General features: G+C 54.3%; 1 protein-coding gene across 1 annotated transcript in view; it reads right to left on the bottom strand.

The window, feature by feature from the left end:
- Window positions 1-287: 287 nt before the first annotated feature.
- Xylt1 (xylosyltransferase 1) overlaps window positions 288-26,893 on the bottom strand; it is a 241,212-nt gene continuing 214,606 nt past the window's right edge. Inside the window, exons 8-12 of the mRNA XM_071605760.1 lie at window positions 26,627-26,803; window positions 21,871-22,133; window positions 15,992-16,187; window positions 10,032-10,365; window positions 288-6,574 (exon numbers count right to left, since the gene is read on the bottom strand). Of these exons, the coding sequence (XP_071461861.1) occupies window positions 6,252-6,574; window positions 10,032-10,365; window positions 15,992-16,187; window positions 21,871-22,133; window positions 26,627-26,803 (1,293 nt within the window). The 3' untranslated portion in view covers window positions 288-6,251. The remainder of the gene's footprint in view (window positions 6,575-10,031; window positions 10,366-15,991; window positions 16,188-21,870; window positions 22,134-26,626; window positions 26,804-26,893) is intronic.

Below are 26,893 nucleotides of genomic sequence, written 5' to 3'. Positions count from 1 at the left end.
CACTTAGCTATAATAAGGGTTTAAAATCATAACTTTTGACCTATCCAGGGGCATCCTTGGGTCTTACAATGGCCCAGCATACTTTATGATGAGGTGCACCCATATGGCTGGGTGTTCCCAGGAAAAGCCCATTGATGCCTGGCATGCATTCAGTTGATGTCTACTCTGACTGGTGCCCCAGCTGGTAGAGTACATTATATAGTCATCCTAGTTGTCATGGTGCAGATGACAGAAGAGAATATTGAGATTGCTGGAGGATGCACGCTACGGTTCCAAAGACACACCACTTTGTTCAATAAAGACAGCATTTTTTTTTTTTATTTTAAAATTCTGCATCTGAAAACACAGTATGACAGAAAGCGTCTATATACACCTGCAGTGTTTTTGGTATGATACAGTATTTAATACATCCACTCTTTTCTGCAAAAGATTTTGCTTTGTCAGACAGAAACAAACTCCCCTAGACAAAAGGAAAAATATAGCTAAGGCACAATTTTGTTGTTTTTCTGCTAAACAAAAAGACAGAAAAGGTGCAAAAAAATGAGCAGGTAATGCAATTGGTTCTGAGAATCACATTCTACCTTGAGGAAACGCATTCGGATGGTTAGAACTTTGATTATTGGTCAAATTTCAGATAGTTCAATCTCTCTTAAAATACTCCTTTAAATAAATAGCAAAATATCTACATCTTTCAGCCTGTGCCAAGTGGATTCTCTTTTTTAAAACTTTATTTACAGATTCTCTCTCTTTATTTTTTTTTAAATCAATACATTACAAAATATCTTTTCTGTACAGTTTTATGCATATTATGATCTGTAACAAAATAGTTATTTTTAAAAACTATATCACCACACATGTCTTTGAAAACAATGAGGGAGACAGTAATAACTTATCGCGAGGCCTCTAAAACAAATACCCAAATCAATGCTATTGACAACTGAATATTTTAAAAAAGAAAAAGAGACAAGAAAGAGTACAAAGACAATGGAACTCAATTCCAGTGAATTTCCTATGAAAACCCTGGGATTGTCTTTGGCCTCCGTCAGCGCTCGTGACGGAGGGAGTCGGGAATGGAGGCTGAAGGTGGGGAGAGGAGGATCCCTTGGCGAACGCGACCCATCCGCTGGGACTAATTAATACTACCACTTTCCAGGCAGGAAGGATGAAGAGATCACTTGAGAAACTCTCCTGATGGACCCTTGAACGAAGTCCGTAAAGTCACCCAGTCCTGGGTTGGGGAAATGCAAGGAGCCCCCTGTCGGTCATCAAGCCAGTCCCCTACAGGAACAGTGGGACCCGGGAGGGCTTCAGGAATCAGCTGAGGCTTAGACCAGCACCCGAGCCTTCATTGTGCCCATAGGAAAAACATGAGAACATTTTATTTTTCCCCTTAAAGATGACAGGCGTGAGCAATTTCTGTTGCACCTGCAGACTGCAAATGGACAGCCTCGCCCAGGGAGGCCGCCCGGAGAGCTTGGCGAGGCGCCTACTCCTGTGAGGGTGGTAGAAACTCTGGGGAGAGGATGGTGAGCTTTCCAAAAAGAATTTTAAGGCCACATTTCAAAAAGGAGAAACCTAAGGCTTTTGGGGGTGGGGGATGAGGTTGGATGCAAGGATGTGGGGTCAGGAGGAGCAAGTCGGAGGAGGATGCAGAAAGGACCAAATGGCATCTGGGGCAGGTGGCAAGGGGCAGGACCGCTTCCTGGTGGTGTCCTAGGCAGAGGCAGTTGGAGTATTCCCAGCCAAGTGGGGAGAGAAGAGGCCCCTTTCTCCCTGCGGGGGACTTGGCAAGAACAGAACCAGAGACAACGGGAGGGGTCGTCACAGGTGGTGCATGAAGGCCCTCCTCGGGTCTAAGAGGGTCCTATACAGTATCTTGTTTGCAAGGTAAAAAAAATAATACTTCTAAGTTAGTGAAAGAGAGAGAGAGAGAAAGAGAGAGAGAGAGAGAGAGAGAGAGAGAGAGAGAGAGAGAAATAATTTGCATAGATCGTACATTCAGCTCCAGCAGGTTTGGACACCTTCCTTCCCCCCACCCCCAGGTAAACTTCTGAGCAGACACAATGAGGTAGCGCCTGTGGTTGACCCATGGGCAAAGTAAGGTAACTGAGGCAGAAGCTAGGGGACACCCCGTGAGCAAGCACAGCTCAGTGCGGTTTCTGAAGGAGCTTCCAGAGGTGGCAAGATGGTGGCCAAGACTTGGGATGTGGAGAGAGGCTGGCTGTTTCACGCAGCACCCTCTTCCCCTGGGTCCCTGCCGTTTCTGCCTGGTCTGATGGAATCCTGTAAGGTGTGGACCCAGGGGGGACGAGGACCTCTGCGTGTCTACTAGGGGCAGCAGTCCAGAGCTCCAAATGGTGATCCTTATTCCCTGCTGCACAGTCTGTCTTGGGAGCAGGATTGCTGAACTGCCAGCCCTCCTCTGTGGGACGGTCTGTTTAGGAGGGGACACAGCAGCCACAGGTCCCCGTGCCCTTCAGAATTCAGCCCCAGCGACTGCCTTTCTCCAGTGCTAGCTCTTTCCCCCTCTTCCAGTGGGCAAGTGTTCACCTCACGGAGCCACTTCCCAGAGAGCAGAGATGGCTGCTAGTGCACAGTTGGAAGGATGGAATTATTTTTTTGACTCACACTCGGTTTAAGAAACAAAACAAAACAAAACAGCCGACATTGAAAAATCAGATTTTCTCAGAAAAATCTGGATTTCTGGCTTCCCTGACCAAAACGGAAAATCCCACCTCATGGAGCTTTTCTTACAGCAGGATGGGCCACACGCATGACAGACCCCTGCCCTCAGAGGTCTCACTCATCTCTGTTCATGTCCTGGACCTCAGGAAGCATTTGGGACCCGACCGCAGTGTGTGCCTGTGCTCTGGAAAGCCACCTTGGCACGCTCAAAGCTGGACCCCTTCACGGTAGTTTCCAGTATACCCACCCCGCCTCGAAATGCTGCCAGGGACCTGGTGGCCCAGACCCCCTGTGAAGCTGGTTGTGCAAGGGGGCTCTTCTCATGCCCCACATCTGGTGGCTCCTGCTCCAATCTACTCTGGACCTTCTTGATGGAGAGGTCAGGGTTCACCAGTGCCCTCCTGTATTGCAGACTAGAGAACCACACGAGTCCAGCATGTGTCCAGGGTGGCAGAAATCTGACCCTTGGGGGTGGGGGCGCTGTGTGGTGTGGCTCATCTTCTCTAAGCTCCTTTTGAATTTTGAAATGGACCAGGAGAATGAAGCCAGGGATCCCGATCCCACAAGGAAGGCTGATTTCCAAAGGGAACAAGGAGTGGCTCACCTCCTCCTTGGAGGCTTTCGGGTCCATGCGTGGCCTGCGGGAGGTGGGATTCGGGAAGCCGGCTGCCTCGGGACTCTCCCTGCCCCAGTGCTCTGGTGGGTGCTGCTCGCACAGAGAGCCCCCATCCACCCTCCCTCCCCTGCCTCATGGCTGACACCCAAGTCTCACCTTCCAGAGTTTTCAGGGTCCCCATCAGTGGCTGACCCCATAGCTTCTCACCTCTGAGAGGGTAACAGGGTCCCCAGAGACCACTGCTCCAAGCCCTTGAAATCTTCAGACAGCCTCCAAGCTGCCTGGCAGGTTAACAACCCAACAACAACAACAACAACAACAAAGGAACCGACACTGTTTTCCTCCCTGGGAAAACAGCTCCTTTTTGCAAACTGCACTAGGCTTTGTTTGGAATTTTTTTTTTTTTTTAATCAAATGTGACAGCTGCAACATTCCTCTCATGATCCCCAAACAGTGGAGACAAAAGAACACCCTCTGTGACTTCTCAGCCCCCCAAATCAGTTGCAGCGAGTGGGGAGGGAAGCCTTGGGGAGGAGGGCGGTCCCCAGAGCGGGCCAGTTGCTGCCAGGCCTCCACGTGTCCAGGATGGAGAGAGCCGGAAATGTCAGAGGGTCAGGAGGGGCCGGGTGCTGGAGTCTGTCGCTTGCTCTGTGTACCGGGGCCTGCCAGGGCTGCGTCCCCAAAGCCACCAATAATAGTACTGCAGAAGAGAGTCCTAGCAGCTCAGCGAGGAGGGGGAGGAGAGCCTCCCAGCTCCAGGAACACGCTGGCCTGAGGCAGAGGCTGGGGACAGAAAGAGGCCCTGTCGCTGGCCCTGTGGTCCCCTTGGACTGGGTGAAACCACCTAGGGACTCTACAGGCTTTCTGAGAAAGAGGCTCAGGTTCCCAGAACCACCTTGGACAACAGCTGTCTTTCTCTGGACTCTCCTGGCTGGGGCTGACCACACCCGTGCCCCTGCGAAGGAGCCTGTTCACATCGAGGCCATGGTGACATGGGCCTGGGAGTCCGCCAGGCCCAAGCTCCCTGCAGCCAGCACACCCACTGCCCGTCCTGCAGCTGTCATGACTCTGTGCTTAGGGCAGGGGACACGGGCTGCTCAGGGACGATGAGCCTAACACCTTAAGAGGGGAAAGCCAGACGCCGGTTGTCCCCAGGGCTCCCACCCGCTGCCAGGGGACGACACCGGCTGAAGCTCTCTCATGGTGTCCAAGGCCCCTGCTTTCCTCTGAGGACAGGGAGGATGTAGGCAGACCCAGAAAGATAGAAACTGAGAGAGGGACAGACAGACAGACAGACTAGGGGGTGGCCAGGAGGGAGGGGGCCTTTCATGAAAGAAAAGCAGCTTCCGTCAGGAAGAAAAGGTCAACAGGCTGTGACCACAGCACTGCTGACCAGTCACGGACTGCAACATACAAATAATAAATATCTAGTGTCCCTTCTCCGTGTCCTCCATTGCCAGAAGGACCTCCTGCCTCGCTGGGGGGGTGGGGGCCTGTCTCGGGAGGTCGGTCGCCCAGGTGCACCGCAGAACCTGCTCACCTAGGCCAGGGCAGGTGCCCCGACCAGCTCCCCGTGGGACGAACAGGAGCATCTGCTCCCAGGGCACCCTGTCACTCAGGAGAGGTGGGATTTGAGGAAGAAGAGGGGGCCTTGGGGGGCCCCCAGTGAGCTGTGTGTGTGGGGGTGTCCTCTAGAGGGCACATGGCAAGGAGACCCTTCAAGTTTCTGGTCACTCAAGCAATTCGAATAACACTATTTTTGAACATTTGGACAACCTTCCCGCTTTCGAGACTCGACCTTCTCAGATGGGCCTGTTGGCGGCGGGGACCAGGGAGGACATGGGGCTCCTCGGCGACTCGGGGATGTTTTTTCCTGCGAGGAGCCTGGTCCGTGCCTTTGGTCCCCCCACCTGCAGCACCAAGTGTGCGATTCACAAAGGGTTTGGGCGCCTGACCTCAGAACGGAAGGGCTGTGGCAGGTAGGGGTGGGTATTGCTTTGCTGCGCAGCTCCGGAGACCTGCCCGGGCAGTGCCTCGTGACTTTCCTGGCCACGGTCCCCACCATTCCCAGGTTGAAGAGCCTAAGAGGTCACGGTCTCCGTCTCCCAGAAAACCAACGGTTAGGACTCCTGCTCGCCAACCTCATTCCACCCCCACTACCCTGGGCGGCAGCCTCAGTGGAGGGGGGCCTAGACTCATGGCCACGGGGCAGTCACACTTCTTGGCCAGGTCCCATCAACAGGCTTTCCTGCTTCTCCATTCATCAGGGAGGACAGCTCATGCCTAGAAGGGCTGGTGGGAGGCTCAGGGTCTTCCCGAGCCCATCTCCCTTGGAAAGGCCTGAGACTGTGACCTCAGTGACTGGCCACGTTAGAGCTGGCCGGGGGACTCCCAGACGAAGGAGCAGAAAGCTAAGCAGAGGGCAGCAGGAGGCCAGACCTCCCTCTGGGCAGTGCTTGTCAAACTGGGTTTTGCAGAGCCCTTGGGTTTGGAAGAGGGACCTTGGGAGATGTCCTGGGCAAAGGGCCGGCCTGGCGGGCTGAGCCTGGGGAGGGGGCCTCACCCCTCGGCTCCCCAGGAGCACAGCCTGGATCTCCTCTGCGCCTGAACTTCCACCTACCAAGTAAACCCAGTTCTGCCGCTCAAAATAAAAGTGTGAGATCACTTGTGCGGGATGAGTGCAGGTCACAGGACGGGGAGGAGAGGGACCTGCGGAACTTGGGGGCCCGCCAGCAGAGGTGAGACCACCCTGGTGCCGGCCCCAGAAGCCAGCTCGCCAGGTGCAGGTTGGCTCTGCTCCGACCTCCAAACCCTCCGCCTCCTCCGTCCAATGGCCAGGAGAGCCCCTGGCACCAGGGGCACGCCCAGGGCGGGAGGCCGGGGTCCCGCGGCACCAGCCCTCCGGCTGCCTTCCCGTGGAGATCACGCGGTGGCCCTCCCGTGGCCAGTGCTACCTCAGCCGGCCATCGGGTTTGACGGCCCCCAGCTCCGACTTGGGGTCGGGGCTGAAGGAGCTCCAGGCTGTCTGGCTGCAGGTCTGCATGACGGGGCAGGCGGTGGGGCCCGTGGCGCAGATGTCCATGGCCGTCCACATCCCGCCCACCAGCGAGTCCAGCCAGCCCTCGAGCGCGGCACCCGTGGAGGCGGCGTGGCGGGCAGCCTGCTGGACCTGGGCGGGGCTGACGGGCAGGCTGAGGACCGGGTTCAGGCTTTGGAAGCTCTGCTCCATGTAGGCACTGCGCGGGGGGCCGCTGTGCAGCTTCAGTGCCTCCTCTGCAAGCCAAAGGGAACCGTGAGTCCGGGAGCCACCGACTGGACACCTGCCTCGGGGCACCTGGCACGGGGGGCACTGGGCAGCATCCGGGTAACTCCTGTGACAATCTCACGGGAAGTGCTTGAGCAGTCCCATTGGACAGGTGGAAGTGCCCTTCAGGGACATGGCCCACTCAATGCAGGGCACCCTCCACCTGGGATTCAGTGGGCATGTGTTGACGGGTTAGTGGCCTGTCCTTCACTCCTTCAACACGTGGGGATTTTTTTTTTTTTTTTAATTTGTTTTTGGTACCAGAATTGAACCCCAAGGGCATTTAACCATGGACCCCATCCCCAGCCCTGTTTTGAATTTTATTTAGGGAAAGGGTCTCACTGCGTTGCTTAGCACCTCACTGTTGCTGAGGCTGGCTTTGAACTCGCCATCCTCCTGCCTCAGCCTCCTGAGCTTCTGGGATGACAGGCGCTTAAAAACAGATGTTTTAAAGCATCTACTTTGTGCAGACCATTCACTCAACACTTACTAAACATCTCTTATCTGCAAGGCATTGATTGATTGACTGATCGGAGAGAGATACAATAAATGCCTCTTACTCCAGGTACCGGCTGCATTCTAGGGGGCGGGATGAACCAGAGAGAGAGGTGATGTCATGGTGGCAGCAACAACAAAATGAACAATTAGGTAAACGAGGTCATTTCAGGCAGAGATAAATGTCACACGAAGACCATAACAGGGTACTGGGTCAGAGTAGACTCCAGAGAGCCCGAGGGCTGGATCCAGCCCACCATGGGTGTTCATAAATAAAGTTTTATTAGAACACAGCCACGCCTACTTGCTCACGGATCATTTATGGCTGCTTTTGTGCCACCCTAGCAGAGGTGAGTTGGGACAGAGGCTGTTTGGCCTGAAAAGCTGGACATATATTTACTCCCTGCCTGCACCCTTTAGGGGAAGACTGTGCTGAGCTCCCTGTGTCTACCCACATGGGGGGGTGGGAGAGACCTCCCCGGGAGGTGACATCTGAGCAGAGTGCCGATTAGTGTGCAGGAAGGGGGCAGCTCAAGATTCTGGGGAAGAACTTCCAGGTAGAGAAACAGCAAGGGCGCAACCTAACTGAGCTCCTCCCCCTCAGCACGGAGGTCACAGGTGTCGGAGCCAGGGTTGAACCCGGGTGTGTTGACCTCAGATCCTGGGCTGCCGCGTGCCCACCACCGACCCTGGATACACCAGCGTTGCTCAGTGGAAGGCGCTGGTGTATGAGCTCCCCTGGGCAGCAGGACGTTTGAGCCAGAGGGTGGGTGGAGGGGAATGTCCTTGTGATAACTCCACCTTGCTGAGCACCTACTGTGTGCCAACTGCTCCGTGAACTGCTTCATGGAAGAGCCTAGATGCTATGATCTGGTCTGAATCCCCACATCCCACAAACTGGGTGTGTGGCTTCTGACTTGGACTCCTAGTGCCTCCGTTTCCTCCTCCATGGAATGAAGAGGGCACTAACGTCTCCCTCAGCTCTCTTGTTTGTGAGGATTCACTAGACTGGCTAGGAGAGAGTGCTCAAAGTGGCGCCTGGCTCATACTCCACGCTAGGATTATTACTGTTGGTTTTTTGTTAGTCTGTGATCCTCCCATGCACAAGCTGGGTGTTCCCATCTTGAAGAAGTTCACATTCGTTGCCTGTTTTGGAGCCAATGACAAGAACACATTTTCTGAAAGAGTGTTGGCCAGTGAGGCTGGCGAGTTTTGTTCCACCAGTCGGGTTTGTACAGCCACGCTGGCTAGGATCAGAAGACACCTCCTTATGAGACAACACCGTGCTCAGAAGACAATGCTTCCTTTTTGCCTACCAACAGCTGTCCCCACTAAGGTAACCGGGAGAGCCTGCGACAGGATGCTACTTTCTTCTAATCGGTGGGTCCTGAGTGGGGAAGGAGGAAACAAAAAGACCCTAGGCCTGCCTCATTTCTAAAAGCAATGAGAGTACTAGCTGAATTCAGTACATGCATCAAACTTGGCCGACACAGACAGGAACGCCATTCCTTCCATTCTAAATGCCCTGGGGAGCTGGAGGGGAAAGAGGAGACCAGGACGCACTGAGCATATGCTGGAAGCTGCCGTGCTTATAAATCTGGTCCTAGCTCACTTCTCAGATTGGCAGACAGGGCGGGCAGTGCCAGCACCATTTGCCAGGAGAACAGAGCCTTCTGTCTTTGGTGCTTTCCACCAAGTTCTCTAACACTGGGAGGCGGTGGGGTGTCCAAACTGACCAGGGGCAGCACATTCCAAGCGAAAGGAGCAGCTAGCGAATTCGCAAATGTTGGAAACGCAAATCGTGGTTGATGCAAGAAACCCTTATGAAAAATGAGGTTAATGTGGGGAACGCGGTTATAGTACCAGCTCATGATTCTCGCCTCCATAATTAAATTTGCCTCAATTCCACCTCATCAGATTTCTCGAGATTACTGGGGACGCATCAATAGCAAATTACTCGTGATGAATCATTTTACAAATTGGATGGCTCCTACCTTCGTGTTCCCTGTCGTGAGAACGTCGTTAACACATACGATTACCGACACCAGGGGTCTGCTCCCGGTGGGGGAAGACGACCCCTAGGTCTTCCTGGGCCCGGCGGGGAAGAGTTCTGCCTTCCTCAGAAATTCCAGCAGAAAACACTGGAAAGACCAGGGTCACAGTGCACGGCCCGGCTGTCCTGGGGTGGGAGGGTTCGGGGACATTTCTGGGCTGTCCCATCAGAATGCACACAGGAGGATGCTGATCACATCCTTCACCTCCACATCTGGCTCTGAGGACCCTGAGGGGTACCAGGAGTGCAGCTAATCAACAGGGCGCTTGATTCTCGACTCTGCCACCGTAGCCCAGAGCAGAAACACACACCGTACAAATGAATGGGTGTGGCTGTGTTCTTTTTTTTTTTTTTTTTTTTAGTTTGTTCCAATTAGTTATCCGTGGCGTTATTCTTATAAAAGTATACTTACAAAAACACATCGTGTTTGGCCTGGGGTCTTGTGCTTGCCCACCTCTGATGTATGGATTTCCTTATATATTCCGAACATGAGTACTTTTTAAAAGCAAATATCTTCCACCAGGGGGTGGTTTCTGTTTTTACTGAAGGTATTATATTTTTGATGAATAGAATTCCTATGTTAATTATTGTTTTCTAAACAGCAAATAAGACGGTGCTGAAACCTAATATCTCCCTGGGCTCATTTTCCATTTATCATAAACGCGCTCAGACCTCCTGAAGTCAACGGGGAGGGGACCTAATAAATAGGTACCAGGGAGGGAATTCCACGGTGCTCTAGGATAGACAAGTAGAAGCTACGGAAAGAGGAGAGGAGGGCTGTAAGTGGCTGTCCCGTGCCCCACGCCAGAGCATGCTCTCCGCCAAGGAGAGGGACCTGCGAGGGACTCTTTCCCCCATGGGGACACTGGAACACTCACCTGGTTTGATGGGCTGCCTGTTTGAGAAGGTCAGAGGCGCAACAAGGAATTTGGTCTCTGCAACCGGCACCCAGTGGTGGAGAATTTTCACTGTCCAGACCCCGGGCCTCAGGGGCAAGTTCAAAGGGGGCTTGTAGTGGGTGAACTCAGCGGTGGACTCGATCAGGATGTCGTAGGTGGCTGCGATGACATTGACAGGATCCACCCAGATGACGGTCACGGTCACGTTGGGTCCCTTCCCCCACTTCTGCATTCCCACTGGCTCGTCCATGGGCCCCAGGAGACTCCCAAAGTTGCGGAACAGCCGCTCCTTGGCGTCCCAGTCAGTGCCGACCTGGAACGGGAGAGAGAGTCCTGAGGCCGCTGGTGACCCAGGGGGCTGGGTCCCAGAAGGACCTAGCATCCTGCTTGGTAGGTTCCATGGACCCATTTCAGACGAGGAGACCGAAGCTCTGAGTAAGTCACCTACTCCAGCCTGCACAGCTGGCCAGCAGAAGACCTGGGATGTGAGCCCTGCCAGGGGATCCCAGGGCCTGCGGTCCTCTCATGAAACTTTGGGGCCCACTGTGCTCCGTACATGGAATGTGCTTTGAAATCAATCCCCCCAAACAGGCACTAAACACAGGCATGAATGAATACCCACTTTCAGGCCATTCCCCAAACTCACATCAAGCCACTCCACGGGTGTGGCTGGTTTCCCCTGGGTGGTGAGTTTTCCAAACTGCAGGCAGCCAGTTCGTGTAGTGTGCCAGAGGGGAACCGGGGGCTTCGGAGCCCCCCTAGCCTGGCCTGCCCTCCGCCTCCACCTCCCTATAGCTGGGGTCAGTCACCTCCCAGCACAGCTGGCCCTTCACTTCCAATGTCGCCTCTCACCCTCCCTGACCCCCAGATCTAGAATGGCCCTCGGTCATTGTCACTGCCGCTGCTTATCTGCTGAGCATGACCTGGCAGCGGCTGGGTCATTCGTTCCCACCCCTTGTACCAGAGGCCCCCTGTGAACAGCCTTCCTTATTTGGCTCTCTGTACTTTCTTGGTGCCTATTATATCACTGGGCTCAGCACACAGCAAGCGCTTAAGCAATGTCTGTCTGATCGAGTGAATGACTTGACAAGAACACGGACAACTGCATTGATGGCCAGCCCTGAACTCCGCGGCTATTTCAGATCACATTAAATGAGGGGTTTGCTGACTTGGAAAAAAAAAAGTGTCAGTCTCCCTGGTGAGGATCCATCCGCCCACGGCACCGAGGTACGTTGGTGGCAGAGGACCAGCAAGCACCCCAGCGTCTGCGCGTGTCGCAGGTCGAGGGGGAGATGTGCAGGGACGCCCCCTCCTGGAGAAGAGCTCGGGTGCCAACAGGGGCTGACCGAGGTCCTCCTTGGCCTTGCCTGGAGTCACTGTCCACTCTCCACCCAGGACACGGAGCTGGGCGGCCAGTACACACGGAGGGCTTAAGGCACCAGGGGACCGTCCGGGGTATCCATTCCTCCCGTGTTCCCGAATCCAGAAAGGGGAGGGCCTGGCGGTGTCCTCTAGCTCAGAGGTACGTGACGTGCCACGGTCAGAAGCGCAGGGTCCGCCAGTGTGGCACCGGAGGCTGCAGTTCTCCCGATGCTCTCAGGGCCCCGACCCTTCACTCACTCACCCGCACACTCAGGCCAGGAGCCCCCACCCACTGGGTGGCTGGCGCGCACGCAGGGTCAGTGCAGCTTTCCACCGGCTTCCGTGGGCCAGAGGCGAACTTGAGCTGGGGGGAGGGGCGGGGGGACGTCCCCTCCCAGACTTGAGAAAGCCCCACCCCTCGCTGGTCTGGCCAGGGCCTGCCCCGCCCCCTCTCCTCCCTGGCCCTCACCCCAGGCCCTGTGCAGGGCTCTCGGCCTCTTAGCCAGGGTCCTAGGGCTCTCCGAGGCACAGGCTTCCTATCCTGCCGGTTCCAGCTCCAGAATCCAGACAGCTCCCAAGAGAGCCCCGCAGAGTGCAGGAGACCCTCCCATCTGCCTGTCAATCACCAGTCTTCAGTCCATCTCCTCCCTATCGATTATCTATTTCTCATCTATACATCTCACGTGTATGTCTACCTTATCTATTATCCATCTGCCTATCCGCAATCAATCAATCATACCACTGTCCATTATGGCTGGGCTTTGAACTCGAATGCATGCCGAATGGACAGGGCTGGGGACCGGGCTTCCCTGGGCACCCGGGCTCTCCACGCCGACCTTCCAACAGACTAAAGGATAAACTGTCACAGAACCACCTCGAGATCACACACGGGAAGGGATCTGTGATCCGACAGGGGCGGTGGGGACCCTGGAGAGCACTGTCCCCGGCTCACCACAGAAATGGAAATGAACCGTCGTCTGAAATCTGGGTTCCAAAGCCAAGAGAAGGCAGGCAGGTGCTGGGGAGCAGCTGACTAAATCTCTGCGTCTTGCTTCTAGGTTGAGCAGGGGGCCGGGGTCAGTCTGAGATGGAGCCCACTCTGGCCCCATCCGCTGTGACCTCTGAGATCGAGTCAGCCTCAGTGTGGAAATCCACAGCCATTCCCTGCCAAAGGACCGACTGCCCCAATTTAAACACGGGTTCAAGTTCAGACCTAACATGCTGTTCCCCAGCTTCCAATCCCAATCCAAAGCTCCCCATCTGGACCTTTCCAGGGCCTACAAGACCCTGTTGCCTCTTGAGGCCTGGCTTCTGCCATTCTCCCCCTCACTGTGCTCTGGCCACACTGGCCTGGCTGCCCGTGGGGTATGCCACACTCCTTCTGAACCTCAGGGCCTTTGTACATGCTCTTTCCCCTCTTTCTGGTGCCAGGACCATTCCAGATCTGCCCATCTGAGAATCTCCTTTACAGATTTCAGCTCTACATTTTTCTCTTTTGAAGAGCCTTGTGGAATGAACCACCCTCTGGGAGGTGATCTCCATCAACCTCCCAAGTCCTCAGCAGTCCCACGAATGAAGTCTTATTTTATCTGTGACACTTGTCATTAGCTGAGCAGTTTCTGTCCTTTTATTCTCTCACTCGCTGGCTGTCTGCCCCACTAGACTGCATTTTATGACAATAGGGGCCTCATCTGTCTGGCTCACTGCTGTCCCTCGGGAGTCTAGCACGCTGCTGCTGGTGGCCTGGAGAAACATTAGGCATCTCTTCTCCAAGCCAACAGCATGGGATTCTCATGGACTGGAGAAATGTGACACTGGCCACCCGCAACAAGCCAGACCTGGACACCAGGAAAGGCCCCAGTGCTACTGCCAGGGAGCCTCTCGGCAGCCCTCCGAGTGGCTATGAGTTCTGCCCTTCCTTCTCATGCGGTTTTATGTCTATGCTGTTAAAAATAAGCAAGACTAAGAGGGCCGGGCTGTAGCTCAGGGGTGGAGCACTCGCTGAGCATGTGCAAGGCCCCAGGTTTTATCCCGAGTACTGCAAAAAAATTTAAAAATACAACAAAACATAAATAACGCTAGAAAACTTTCAAAATTCAAGATTCGGACTTCATGGGTCCCATGCCGTTATTTCTGCCAGTGATCTTGGTGGTTCCTCTCCAACGCTACCAGACCTACCCAGGAACCCTTGCAGATCACGAGCCGTGGAGTGGCCAACATCGTTTGTCACTGCCGGAGGGACCTAGTCATCCAACCACAGGCTGATAAACAGGGAGAGTCCAGACGCCAGGCATCCATCTCTTTAATGGGACGTTAATGTCTTCAATGGGCCACGTGGGCCCCCAGCACAGGATCCAACTGGGGCAGCGTTTAATTACCCCCTGACTCACCAGTAATTTATTATGTTCAAATCCAGCCAATCCATTTGGAGCCTTAGTTGAAAATGTGGGCCTAACAAGAAAGTCACCCGTGCCTGTTTGACATGGGGACACACTGAGAGGGGGACGGGACAGCAAGGCACGGCCACAGTGGGCTGGGGGAGGACCAGGAGGTGAGACCCCACCTCCATCACACCCCAGTCCTTCAGGCTCTTCGTATTCTAGAATCAGATTCTTCATCCTTAACCCCATGGCCAGGGTCCTGCACCCGCCTGAGCTGCGTACTGACCTGGGGAGGGCAGACGTCGGATGCTGGGGTTCCCGGGGTCACACCACCCTCCCTTCCAGCATCACTACTCACGGGGCTTTGGCCCATTCCTTCAGAAATCACAGTCAGCATCTGTAAGTGGCTGGCGCTCTCCTACAGATGATGTACGTGGGGACACGGCAGGGAACAGGAGGGTAGCGGATCGGCTCTCTTGTGGACAATCAATAAATGATCTGATAAATCAATAAGGAGCTTCACCTGGCAAATACCAAGAGAGGTACAGTTCCACAGGGAGGAGTCGGGTGGGTAATGTAGCCACTGCGGCATGAGGAGGTGGCCAGGGGAGGCCATTCTGAGGGGACACTGTTTGGATCTAGATTGGAATGACTGAGAAAGAAACGTGGCAACCCCTGGGACTGTGTTCAAGGCTGGGGATGAGCCTGAGCCAAGTCTGAGGCCAGAACAAGTGTGGTGTGTTTGGCAAAGGCACAGAAGCGTGAGCAGGGAGGAGAGCAGCACTGGCCAGGGCTGGACAAGAAAACAGGCTGGGCCCCATGGGGCCTTCTGGGCCTGGAGGCAGGGCCGGGGGTGAGGGTGGTGCTGGTGAACCCGCTTCCCCAGCCGGAGAAGTAACTAAAGGCTGATGCTGTTGTGGGAGGGGAGACTGCATTTTATGGACCCATGATCCATGCATCAGTCCATCTGTCCATGCCTCGGCCATCCATCCATCCATCCACCATCCATCTACTCATCTATCCATCTATCCATTCATCCATCCATCTACCCACCCACCCACCCATCTATCATCCATTCATCCTTCCACCCATCCATCTATACATCCATTAATTCACCATCCATCTACTCATCCATGCATCCATCTATCCATTCACCATCCACCATCCATTATTCATCCATCCATCCACCCACCCACCCATCCATCCATCATCATCATCCTTCCACCCATCCACCCATCCATCCCCCATCTATCTATCCATCCATCCACCATCCATGTACTCACCCATCCACCCACCATCCATCTACTCATCCATGCATCCATCTATTCATTCACCATCCACCATCCATTATTCATCCATTCATCCACCCACCAGCATCATTCATCCTTCCACCTATCCATCCATCCATCCCCCATCTATCCATCCATCCATCCCCCATCCATGTACTCATCCATTCATCTATCCACCATCCATCCATCCTTCTACCCATCCATCCATCCATCCCCCCATCCATCCATCCACCATCCATGTACTCATCCATCCATCCATCTACCCATCTATCCATCCATCCACCATCCATCCATCCATACACCCCATACACCTCATCTATCCATCCTCCCACCTGCCCATCCATCCACTCACCAACCCATCCATCCATTCATCCTTTCATCCATCCACCCATCCATCCATCCATCCATCCATCTACTTATCTATCCATCCATCCATCCACCCATCCATCCACTACTGTAGCCAAAGACTGATCTAGTGCTCACTTGAAGTCATTCCTGTGCTAGGACCTGGGGTGACATAAACACAATTAAACATAGTGTCTGTGACCAGAGACCTGGGATCAACTTCGAGCTCTTCCACTTCCTAGCTACGATCCAGAAAACCACTGGATCTCCATCTGCCTGAATTCCCCGTCTGTAAGATGGTGTTCATGGGACTGTGTCCTTAGGAAGCTGGTTTGTTACTGGCGTCCTATGAACACAGGTTTAGAAGGAGTCCCTGGCTAGGACGAAACAAAGTCCCTGGCTCCAGTGTTTGGGGGCTGCACAGTCTCACAGATGTGAGCTCATCTCTAGGGTCTGCAAATCCATTCCTCCTCCCTCTCCAGCTGCAAGCATCCAAATGGGGCAGAGCTCCCGGCCAGCGGGGGCTGCCAAACCCCCAGGGTGACCGCGTCTGGCCTCTTACCTCAGAGAACTGAAGCCTCCCGAAGTCGCTGGGGGGGCTTGCGATCTTGAAGACTTTCTTTGGCATCACCCACGTCTCCAGGGTCTCGAGTTTGCTCACGGCCAGATTGGTAGCATGGTGCTTGACCAGAAAGCCCTGGAAGCGGTCAGCGAGGAAGTAGAGGTGGACAGATGCTGGGTGGCCCATCGGGTAGTACCTGAAAACACAGGCGATCGTGGGCCAGGGCCGGAGCCCTGTGGCATCCTCCCAACCCCCGCCACCCGAGCCTTAGAGCCTGTTCCTGAAATAGACGCCATTTACCCAGCACTTGCCGGGTTATTCGCGCCAGTCTGGAAGCTGCTCCCTGTGCAGCTATGATCTCAGTGACTATGAATAACTTTTTTGCTGAGTTATAAATGTGAAACGTGCTGACTACAGGGAAGTCAGATCAAGAAAATAAAATTACTACTTTTGATGCCTCTTCCCATAAATAACGTCGATTCCGATATTTACTGAGTCCTTGGTGCTGGGGCTGGGAGCGGCAGTGGTGTGCAAACACGACTCCTCATGCATTTCCCTGCAGCCCACTCTTCTATGCATATATTTGCATAAATATTGCATCATGGAGATTTAATGTACACACTGGCTGTATCCTGCTTTGGCTCCACAGGATTTCCTGAGCATTTTTTTTCTTTTCTTTTTTAAAGTCTCTGAAAACAAGAATGTGTACGTGTGTCATGTGATGCAAAGGTTTTCACTGGGTGGAGCACAGATTTTAAAGTCAGTCCCCATTGATGAGCCACAATTTTTTTTTCTATTCCAAATAAAGCTGCATTCGTCATTCTTGAGCCAAAAAAAAAAAAAAATATATCATGCTTTGGAACCTCTCTGTCTGTCTGTCTCTCTCTCTCTCTCCATCTCAAGGGTCTGAACTTTATCAGAAATACCAATTTGTACCCTCATTGTTTCTTGCCCCCGATGCTGTGCTGCTTCTTTAAAAATTATTGCCACTCTGAGACTCATATGCATGCAAATGCATACACAAGCTTGCAGAAGTAGTTTGTTTAAAAACACACATCTTTGATCCGCTGAGGCCCGCTGGCTGGAGGGCTCAGGGAAGCTACTAAGCAGAGATGCCCAGAGGATGGGAGGGAGCAGGGAGCAGAGATGGGCCACGCTCGGGCGGCTCGGCTCCCAGTCCTTCCCTCCTACTTGGACAGAATAAAGCTACTGCTCCTGCAACGTTTAAATTGCACGGCACGAGGAGGATGCTGGTGGCTTCTTAATAACAGCAGTCCACAAATCACTGTCCCCGCTCGGCTAAATGCAGGCTTGCCTCGGGTTCCGATCTGGAGTTTTAAGTCTTTATGTCCAATGATGGCGGCGGGGGAGGGGGGGGGGAGCCGCCTTCCTGTGTGGATGCTGCTCCTGAAATCACCACCTTGTTCCTGGGATGCCTCTGGGTTTGCACAAGCAACCTGCGTGCCCTTTGGACGCTGGGTGTCCGTGGCTCATGCCAGCTTCAGGTGCAGATACTGGGAGGCGAAGGCTGCAGCCAAGTCTAGGCAGGAGCTTCTAAGAGGATGGGAATAGTTTATATCTGCTCTGTCCAATATGGTAGCCGCTGGCCACGTGGGATGACTGAGCACTGGAAATAGGGCTAGTTGTCACTGAGGACATGCATTTTTAATTTTATATGATTTTTTGGGGGGGCAGAGTACCACGGATTGGACTCAGGGGCACTAAACCACTGAGCCCCACCCCCAGCCCTATTTTGCATTTTATTTAGACACAGGGTCTCACTGAGTTGCTTGGTGCCTCGCTGTTGCTGAGGCTGGCTTTGAACTCGCCATCCTCCTGCCTCAGCCTCCCGAGCTGCTGGGATGACAGGCGTGCGCCACTGCACCTGCCTAATTTGATTTGATTTCAGTGTAAACAGTCACTGTGGCTCTGACTCCGTAATGGGCGGCACAGATGGAGCCCTGGAAGTCTGTGGTCACCTGCACCAGTGTCCCAAAGGCCCCTCAGCCTCTTGTGTCCAGGTAACTTTGCCGGCTTCCTTGCACCAGGGGGGCAGGCCACTTTCTCACCTCTTGAGTTTGCTTTGGCAGGTGGCGGGAGGAGTGTCAGGCCTGTCCCCAGCCAAGCCTCCTGAAGTCTCCTGTGCTTCCCTGCTCTCGAGTGACCACCGCGAGAGCGCGCCTGAGCTAGCCTGCTGGAGGGAACACAGTGGGAACACAGCCACTGCAGGTGTCCCAGCCGAGGCCGGCCCGGGTCAATCAGCCAGTGATTCCCAGCCAAGAGCCACAGAGCCGCCCTACTGACACGGAGCCGACTGAGGACGCAGGAGTGTGTCCAGCCCCGGTCAGGGAATCTGCCAGGCTGATCCACAGACCAGAGCTCCAGGAAATGCTCATCTCTGCAGGACCACTTGTTCACGTTGCTGCTGTTTAAGCCATGAGCGTGCACGGTCAGAGCTTGTTCCGGAAGGTGGGGGGCCGTGGAGGGAGGGAGAAAGGCAGGAGGGCTTTGCCTTGGGGGTCAGAAGAAGGAAGTGTTTGCAGAAGAGAGTGGTCGCCCGTGTTGAGCGCTGATCAAGGTCAAGAGAGCCATCAAGGTCGGGTTCCCTACACACCTGGGCAGCTCTCCCACTCCTCCCTCCCCTTCTTTCTACCATGGAACCCTCTTGTCTCCACCTGAATCCCCTGTCCACTCCACTCCCCTCTGGCACCGCCAGAACCCTCGTCCAAGCCACCGTCCTTCCCCACGGGGAGTGATGCAGGGACTTCCTCAACGGATCTCGTTTTACTTTTGTGTGCTACAACCTATTCTCACGGAAGTCACCTCCCTCACCCCCTGCTAGACGCCCCAAGTGGTGCGCTTAATGCTTGCGGTGGCAGCCAGACTTCTTACCTGGGCTATGAAGCCCTGCCTCTTTCTCTAGCCTTGGTTTGCTTCTCTCTGTCCCAAATCTACCACCTTCGAGCCACTGGCAGCTTATTTTGAATTTTTGAACAGAAGTTCCTTCTGCCTCAGGGCCTTTGCACAGGATATCCTGTCTGCTGGGGAAGCTCTCCTGCTGTTTAGTGCGCGGCTGGCTCTGTCTTACATGATGGAGAGATCGTCCTTGTCTGAGGAACCCTAAGTCACTAACTCTTCACTGTCTCGTGACTATTTTCACTCTCGGCAGAACAGCTATTTATTTCTATTTATGTGTGTTTTGCAGGATGGAACTCAGAGCTTTGCACATGCCAGGAAAGTGCTCTACTGCTGAGCTACCTCCCCCTCCTGGAGGGTTTATTCCAATTGATTTGCTCCTGTTTGCTGGTGCTGGGGATCTGTCTGTCTTCGACTGGAATGTGAAGGGTTTAGCTCAGGGGCCTGGTCTGTGGGAGCCAGTGCCTAACCCAGAGCCTGGCCCAAGGTGAGACCTAGAAAGGTTTCTCTAGAACCTTCTGAGGTACATCTAGGGAACAGGTGACCCGAAAGAGAGCACAAAGCTCTGCGGGGCCTCTTCACCATATTTGGTACTTAGGTAATTAAAAAGGTGAGTTTTCTAAGAGAAGAGTCAAAATCAAGAGGCCCATAGGGTACCACAGACGCATGCGTTTGGCCCAAGGTATTTTACTCCCCTTATTTAATTAGGAGAGTGACATAAAAGCTGGTTTGTTTTGATTTCCCTTGAAAATTCAGGAGACTTCTTCACAGCTCCAACTCTGCATTGCAGCCGACTGTATGGAGCACAGGTGCGGGAGGTGGGTGGGTCAGCCTGCCCTGGGGGGGGCCACACTGACTGGCCCGGGCTGCCTGCCTGTCCCCCTGGAGGGCATGAGTGTGAGGACCTGTCATAAAATCCGACATGCTGATTCCTGGGGATGGATCATGAGTGTCTTCATTTTCTTCTTCTCTTAATGTTTGAATCTGCCAGTTCACACATTCCCGCAGGGTCTGCCGGGCCCATGCGTTACGTTATGATGAGAATAAAATCAACAGGCCTCACTCTGGACACACCCAAGGTGCACAGATGCCCGGATGCAGGAGGATGGGTTTTGCTCACTGTTTCCCGGGTAGTGATCCGTCCTCCTCTGCCCCCGGGGATGAGGGTCTTTTGTCCTGATTCATTCGCAGGCTCCTCTTCATAAACACAGGGCTTTGCCCACCGCGGGGCCCAATGGTTCCATCAAAATAAAAAATGAGGTAGAAGCCGAAGGGTTCCAGGCCCCAGGCAGCTCTGTGGCTCCCTTCATCCCAGAGCACGCACCGGGTGGACATCTCAACGACGCTCAATAAATCGGGGTGTCTTCTGCAATGTCCCATCGGGTGGCTTATCTTGTACATTCTAGGAAGCTCCTGACTAAAACTGCTCCTGGGTGACTCTTGACTCCCAGGGGTGCCGCACAGCACTGGGCACCGGGGATCCATTCTGTGGCTCAGAGATCTAGACTCTGCGCCAGGCTTGCTGGAGGGGAAGTCACGGTCTCCGTGACCTTGAGCCAGGGCACTGTGGTCCTGCAGCCACACACAATGGGGACGTTGGAAGTGAAGTCCCCGAACTTGCTGCTCTGGAGAGGTGTGTGTGTGGGGGTGGGGCTATCATCCAAAGCTCTTATAAAAGCTTCCCAGGGGAGGTGGCACCTGGGTGGCTCTGATGACTGGGCAAAGGTCGGCAATGCAGTGACGGTGGGGTCACTGAGATAGCCGTGAGTGGTTCATGTAGCCAGTGACCACACAGCAGGGTCAGCTGACCAGTTTCCACCTCTTGATATAATGGCACCTAGAACAGCAGCCAGGAACAGGACTGAGCGTTTCCTATGTGAAACTGTCGACCTAAGACAATATGCTATCGCTCATGAGGTTGGTTGTCAATCATTTTCTACTTTAAACGTCACAATACCATCTGGGGAATGATGATGAGGATTCTCATTGTACAGAAGAAGAAACTGAGGGTCAGAGAGGTTCATGACTTGCCCGAGGTCAACAGCTAGGAAAGAGAGTTGAGTTCACAGTGCAGGTCCTGGGCTCCTAACCCACGCTGGTCTCCCTTTAAACCAAACCCCACAGGGAGACAGAAAGGAGAGGGAAGGCTCAGAGAAATAAGGCGGGAATGGAAATGGCGGCAGGTTGGCAGAAGCAGACAGGAACCCTGTGTGTACTGTCAGGGTTTAGGGGACAGAATAGTCCCTTTCCTCCCTCCCCGAGAAAAGGGGAGGGCGGGGCAAAGAGGAAGGAGCCGAGACAAGGGATGGAGGCTCAGTGTACATTTTTGTTGTTGCTACGCTGTTCAAAGGAGGCTGGAGGAGGAGGAGAACAAGGGCAGGAGAGCATCGGAGACAGAGACAGAAATTCGAACATTTGAGGCCGAAGCCACAGGACGTCTGAGGTTTGCTTCAAACTCCTCTGGGAGGAGGCAAGAAGGAGACTCAGGTGCCTTCAGGCTGCGGAGCTGGTTGGTTACCCGCTGGGGCTGACAGAGAGGAGCACGGGGTCCCACTCTCCTATTTTGTGCATGACCCACACTTTCCATCATGAAAAGTACAAAAAAAATTGTATTTTGTCACGGTGACCTTCCATTCAAGACGAACACAATGTGGACATAAAGCTTCCCTCTAAGGTACACAGAGGAGAGGACCCAAGGCCACCAACAGTCAACTTAGACCAGCATCCTGACAAAGGGAAAGGTAAGCAGGGAGGGTGGCTCAGCTGGAAAGCCCCCCAGGCTGCAGAGATCACCGGGGGACAAAGGAAAGTTGAAGTGCGGGGTGGGGGTGCAGCCCTGGAAGAGGGGGTACCCCGATCTGCAGCTTGGGGCTTCCACTCCCACACCCCAGTACCCCCCCAACCTCCGGCACCCCGAGACCCAGCCACCCCAGCACCCCCAGCGCCCAGCACCGGCCACTCACCGGCAGCTATTCTCGCCGTCCGTGTGCAGCGAGGCCTCGGCCCTGCGCAGCCCCAGGCGGGCGAAGGCGTGGTACAGCGACAGCGCCACGTCGCTCAGGCTGTGGACGCCGTCGGGCTCCTCGTACACGTTCTCCCAGTAGGCGCGCAGGCCCGGGGTGCCCGCCGGGTAGTTCCCGTACAGGTAGTAGTCCAGCTGCCCGATGATCTCCTGGTTCACCACCGCCTCGAACTTGCGCGCAAAGAAGGTGGGCCGCGCCGTCTGCTGCGCTCGGAGAGGAAGGGAGAAAACCGCATCAGCCCGCGACTGCGGGGACCTCAGGCTGCACCCCGCGGTCAGGAGCAGGGCTGGCCTAAGCCCCAGCTCTGACACGGCATGGCCTCCCTGGTCTCGGTTTCCTCATCTGGAACATGGGTCAGAATGGAGCGTGAGAGGGGCTGGGCAAAGCCATCCAGGTAGAGAAGACGCAGACTAGATTGCTCTCTCGAGCGCACCCTGCACAAAAACCACCTCCAAACAGATCAAAGAGCTTCCTGCAAGACCTGAGGAGCTGAAACCACCCAAGGAAAACAGGGGAACGCTTCAAGATATCGGCACAGCGACAATTTCCTGAACAGGACTCCAGCAACTCAGGCAACAGGAGGGAAAATTGACAAATGGGATTACCTGGAATTATAAAGCTTGCGCCCTGCGAAGAAAACAGTCAACAGAGCGAAGACTCAGATACAGAAAGGGAGAGGAATCTGTGCCAGCCATTCATCTGATGGAGGATGAACGTCCAGGATATACGAATAACCCCCCAAAGATAACAAGGGAACAAAGCAGCCAGCCAATAACTGGGCAGCCCATCTGAAGGGACGCTTCTCGAAAGCGGAAATACAAATGGCCAATACATACATGAGGACACTCTCAACACCCAGAGCCAACAGGGAAATGCTAATTAAAACTTCACCAGAGATGCCATCTCACCCCAGGGCAAAGGGCTACTATCAAGACAAAACCCCAAACCAACACATAACAAAGGCCGGCCTAGGATGTGGGGGAAAAGTAACACTTCCCTGCAAAAAAAGTAACACGTGCCCTGGGGGGTAAAACATCTATGAAAAATCGAAAAACAGATCCACAATTGGAGCTACTTCTGGGGACACTCCTGAAGGAAAGGAAGTTGGTTAGCAAGAGACACCTGTAGACTGCGTTTACTATGTCACTCTCACAACGGCCAAGGTATGACTCAGCCTAGATGCCCATCAACTGATGAATGGGTAAAAAAAAAATGTATATAGACACCATAGAATTTTATTTGACCATTAATAATGTTAATGCAAATGTCATTTGCACAAAAATGGATGGAACCAGCGGCCATCATGTTGAATAAAATCAGCCAGACAGGGAAAGTTTAAGTAGCGCGTGTTTTCTCTCATATGTGGAAACGAAAAGGTATAACTAGAAAAGACAGGATCAACTATTAGGGATAAAGAAGGGGGGCTGGGGGGCGTGGGGGAGGGGAGGGCCAGGGGGTTATTAGGGACATGCATTATGGAACCGTCACATTGAAACCCATTCATCTGTCTAATTAATGACTGAGCAATCATCATAAAATAAAGTTTAAAAAAGAAGGAGGATGCGCACCCTGAATGAATGGGTTAATATGGGCAAAGCAATGACGGACACTTAGTATGTATCATTTCAGTGACTGTTAAATAAATTCAATCCTGGATGTTTCTGGCTGGGCTGGAGCTCAGAAATCATTTAGCTGAGGTCACAGACCAGTTGTCCAGGGCAAATACCGCCTGCAGATGTATTTCAGTTGCCCAACAGAACATTTTAAAATTGAATTAGCTGGCAGCATTTAAAAAGGCGAGATTCATGGAAACAGAAAACAGCATTAGACCCGCAGCCTCAGGCCCACGTCCCACATGGGAGCAACCAGCGAGCGCGGAATGGACACGGGGCTCCTCAGCCTGCCACAGTCCCCACCACTCCCTAGTGCCTCCCTGGCACTTGGACTGCCTTGCAGACTCACAAGGCACGCTCCAGAGTCACGGATCAGGACCTTCAGGAGTGGGGCTGAGAGACTGTATTTTAATGTCTCCAAAAGAAAAGTTGAGAGTGAGGGCCACTGATGTAAACTGAGCCCTCGATGACACAGGCCCAGAGAGGGGCAGGGACTCTATCCAAGGACACACAGCCCATCAGTAGAAGATGCAGGGTCAAGGGTTAAAAAGAACACTGAGTACCTGCTGTCTACCAGCCTCGAGACCCGTCTAGGGCCGAGATTGGCAAACATTTTCAAGAAAGGGTCAGAGAGTAGATGCACACAGCTTTGAAAACGCTCACTCTGCCTTTGCAGCATCGAAACAGCCAGGGGCAAAACTGTCGATCATGGGCGTGGCTGTGAGCCAGGGAAACTTCTTCTTGGCCAGGGCTGAGCTCAGATGCCCCCTGGAGGGGGTGGGGTTGCTGCAGTTGGCTGACCCTTGGTCTAGGGCTGCAGAAGCAAATAAAAAATAGCCCTGTCCCTCGAGGACCTAACTTTGGGTCTAGCACGGCTGTGCATGAATAGCGACAATAATGATGACAGTGACCAGTAAGCACGTCCTACAGGCAGGCGCTGCATCGATGTCCCAGCCTCGAATCCCCCCAGTGACTCAGCCGGCCAGGTGTTTCAGATGAGGACACTGGAGCACAGGGAGCCAACTCGTAAGGCTTGTCCCCAGGTCCAGTGTCTCCAGAACCTCGTCACTCTACGATCGAGCTGATTGAGTCAGCTGGTGACCACCCCCCAACTCCCCCTGGCCCCGGCTTCCTCATCCTTAAAATGGGTACAGCCACATGGGTTTTCAGCCAGGCCGTCAGCTGCTCTGGCTACGTGACCGTCATGACCGCTTCCGCTTGCAACTGGGGGCCTGTCTCCCCGGGGGCCCGTCAGCCTTCATTTTCCGGAGGGAGAAGACCAGTCTTAGCGTCTGGACAGGCTTCTTTCTCCTCCTGCCATTCTCTGGCCACAGCCTGCTCTCGGGAAAGGGCACATTTCTATATTTATCGTCCTCTTTGAACAAGAACTCCGAGCTCCTCACGGGCAGCTGTTCCTTGGCTCTACGGTGGATCTTTGTTTACTGGGAAAGACAGAGCTGGGTGCTCGCTGAGCCAGCCAGGCTTCATCAGGGACCACAGTGGCCCCGGACGCGGGGGCTGGGGGAGCGGAGCCCGGGGCCACCTTCTCAGATGGTGATGGTTCTCTGCAGCCAGGGCAGCGGCAGGTCCTTTCTGCACGGACAGAGTCAGGACATCATCCGGGTTCCTGCCTAATTAACCAGGGTTTGAGGACGTCCCTGGCACAGGCAGATCGACATGAGAGCACCCAGGTCACCAGGGACCTTTCCAGGGGTCCCCGCTGGTCCTTGGGAGGTGTGGAGCACCCTGAGCCTCTGCATTCTGAGCTGCTGGTGATGGCAGTGCCCGGGGGCCGCCGCCCTGCTCTGAGGAGCCAGGCAGGCAGGGCGTGTCCTCCCCTGGACACTTCAGCAGGGACACCTTGGCTGGCTTACAGCCTGGCTCTCTTCTATCAATTGTCCCCATGGTCCCTCCAAATTGGCAGTTTGGGAAGCCCCAAGCCATCACCACGGGGTGGCTCTAGGGACTTCGGTCTGGTTTGGTTGAACATTTCATGGTGCTCGGTTTGTGCAGGCTGCAGCTTGGGCTTGGCTGTGGTCTGAGGGAGGGGAGGAAGAAGCTGCAGAGCCCTGTCCCTTCCTGGCCACACTTCCCGGCCACGCTTCCCAGCCACACCAGGGATGGGAAGAGCTTCCCCTGGGCAGGAGTGGAGCTGAGGAGCCCTCCCCCAGGCTCATAGCAAGCAGAAGAGCAGTGACCTCCCTCCTGCCTCTGACGTCCCCAGAACTGTAAATTGCTAGGCTGCGCGGAGACAGCTGTGAAGGTAATGACATTTCTACCTCTCGTTACTCCTTCAAGTTCATGGAGCAGGGTGGTTTCCAAACCTGGCCACGCGTCAGATTTTTCCAAAGTGTGATACCACAGAGACACACGTTTGTGGACCTCGGTGGAGAGTGGCGGTTCTCAAGCAGGGGCGAGTTTGGCTCCAGGGGACATGTGGCAATGTTTGGAGGCATTTGGGGACTGTCACAGCTGGAAGGTACATCTAGTGTGTGGAGGAGGCCAAGGACGGCTGCTAAACACCCCCAGGGTACAACGCAGAAGGATCCAGGCACAGTGTCAAGCCTGCCTTAAAACTCTGCCCTCTGTAAGTTCAAGTTCGTGTTCAGAGATACGTTTTTAATAACCTTCCAGGGCATTGTGCCCGAAAGGTAGTGCAGAGAAGAGGACAAGAACGGCCCCTGGGGACAGATACCGTGGGCTGTCTGACCTTGGATAAGGGTTTTGATGTTTCTGTGCCTCAGTTTGTCTCAGAAGGAATCCTACATGTGTTTTGCGGGGTTTAATGAGTCGATTCATCAGAATGGTTAGACCAGCCCCCGTATGCAGTAAGTGCTCAGTTAGTGCTGGCTCTTTTCTTGAAGGGGTTGCTGTGACCAGCAGTCCCAGGGCAGGTCATGGAGGGGTGGGGCGGCCTCGGGGCTCCTTGGAGGCCTCAGAGGTCGCTGGTGGGCAGGGTCTGGGGTCTGGGCGGGGCTCACCTGGAAATGGTGGTGGTTGTGGGCGGGGTCTGGGGTCTGGGCGGGGCTCACCTGGAAGCGGTGGTGGTGGTGGGCGGGGTCTGGGGTCTGGGCGGGGCTCACCTGGAAGCGGTGGAAGTCCTGGGGCTTGAAGTCGTTGGGGGAGCAGCCGCACCAGTCCACAATGTGCTTGTACTGGCACTTGCAGCCCAGCTTGCGGTTCCAGTTGGTGACCCGCAGGTTGTTGTCCACCATGGTGTCACAGTGAGGGCTGTTCTCCAGGACCGTGTGGAAGAAGGACTGTGGGGAGACAGGAGCCCAGCTCAGCCCTCCCCGGCCTCCCCCAGGTGGGCTCCCGAGGCCCTCCAGCGGCAAGGAGCGCTCCTGGAG

The sequence above is a fragment of the Marmota flaviventris genome, chromosome 19 (genome assembly GCF_047511675.1).
Source record: "Marmota flaviventris isolate mMarFla1 chromosome 19, mMarFla1.hap1, whole genome shotgun sequence".
NCBI classification, from domain to species: domain Eukaryota; kingdom Metazoa; phylum Chordata; class Mammalia; order Rodentia; family Sciuridae; genus Marmota; species Marmota flaviventris.
The sequence above is the reverse complement of the archived record's forward strand: the minus strand, read 5'-3'. Positions and strand labels throughout refer to the sequence as shown.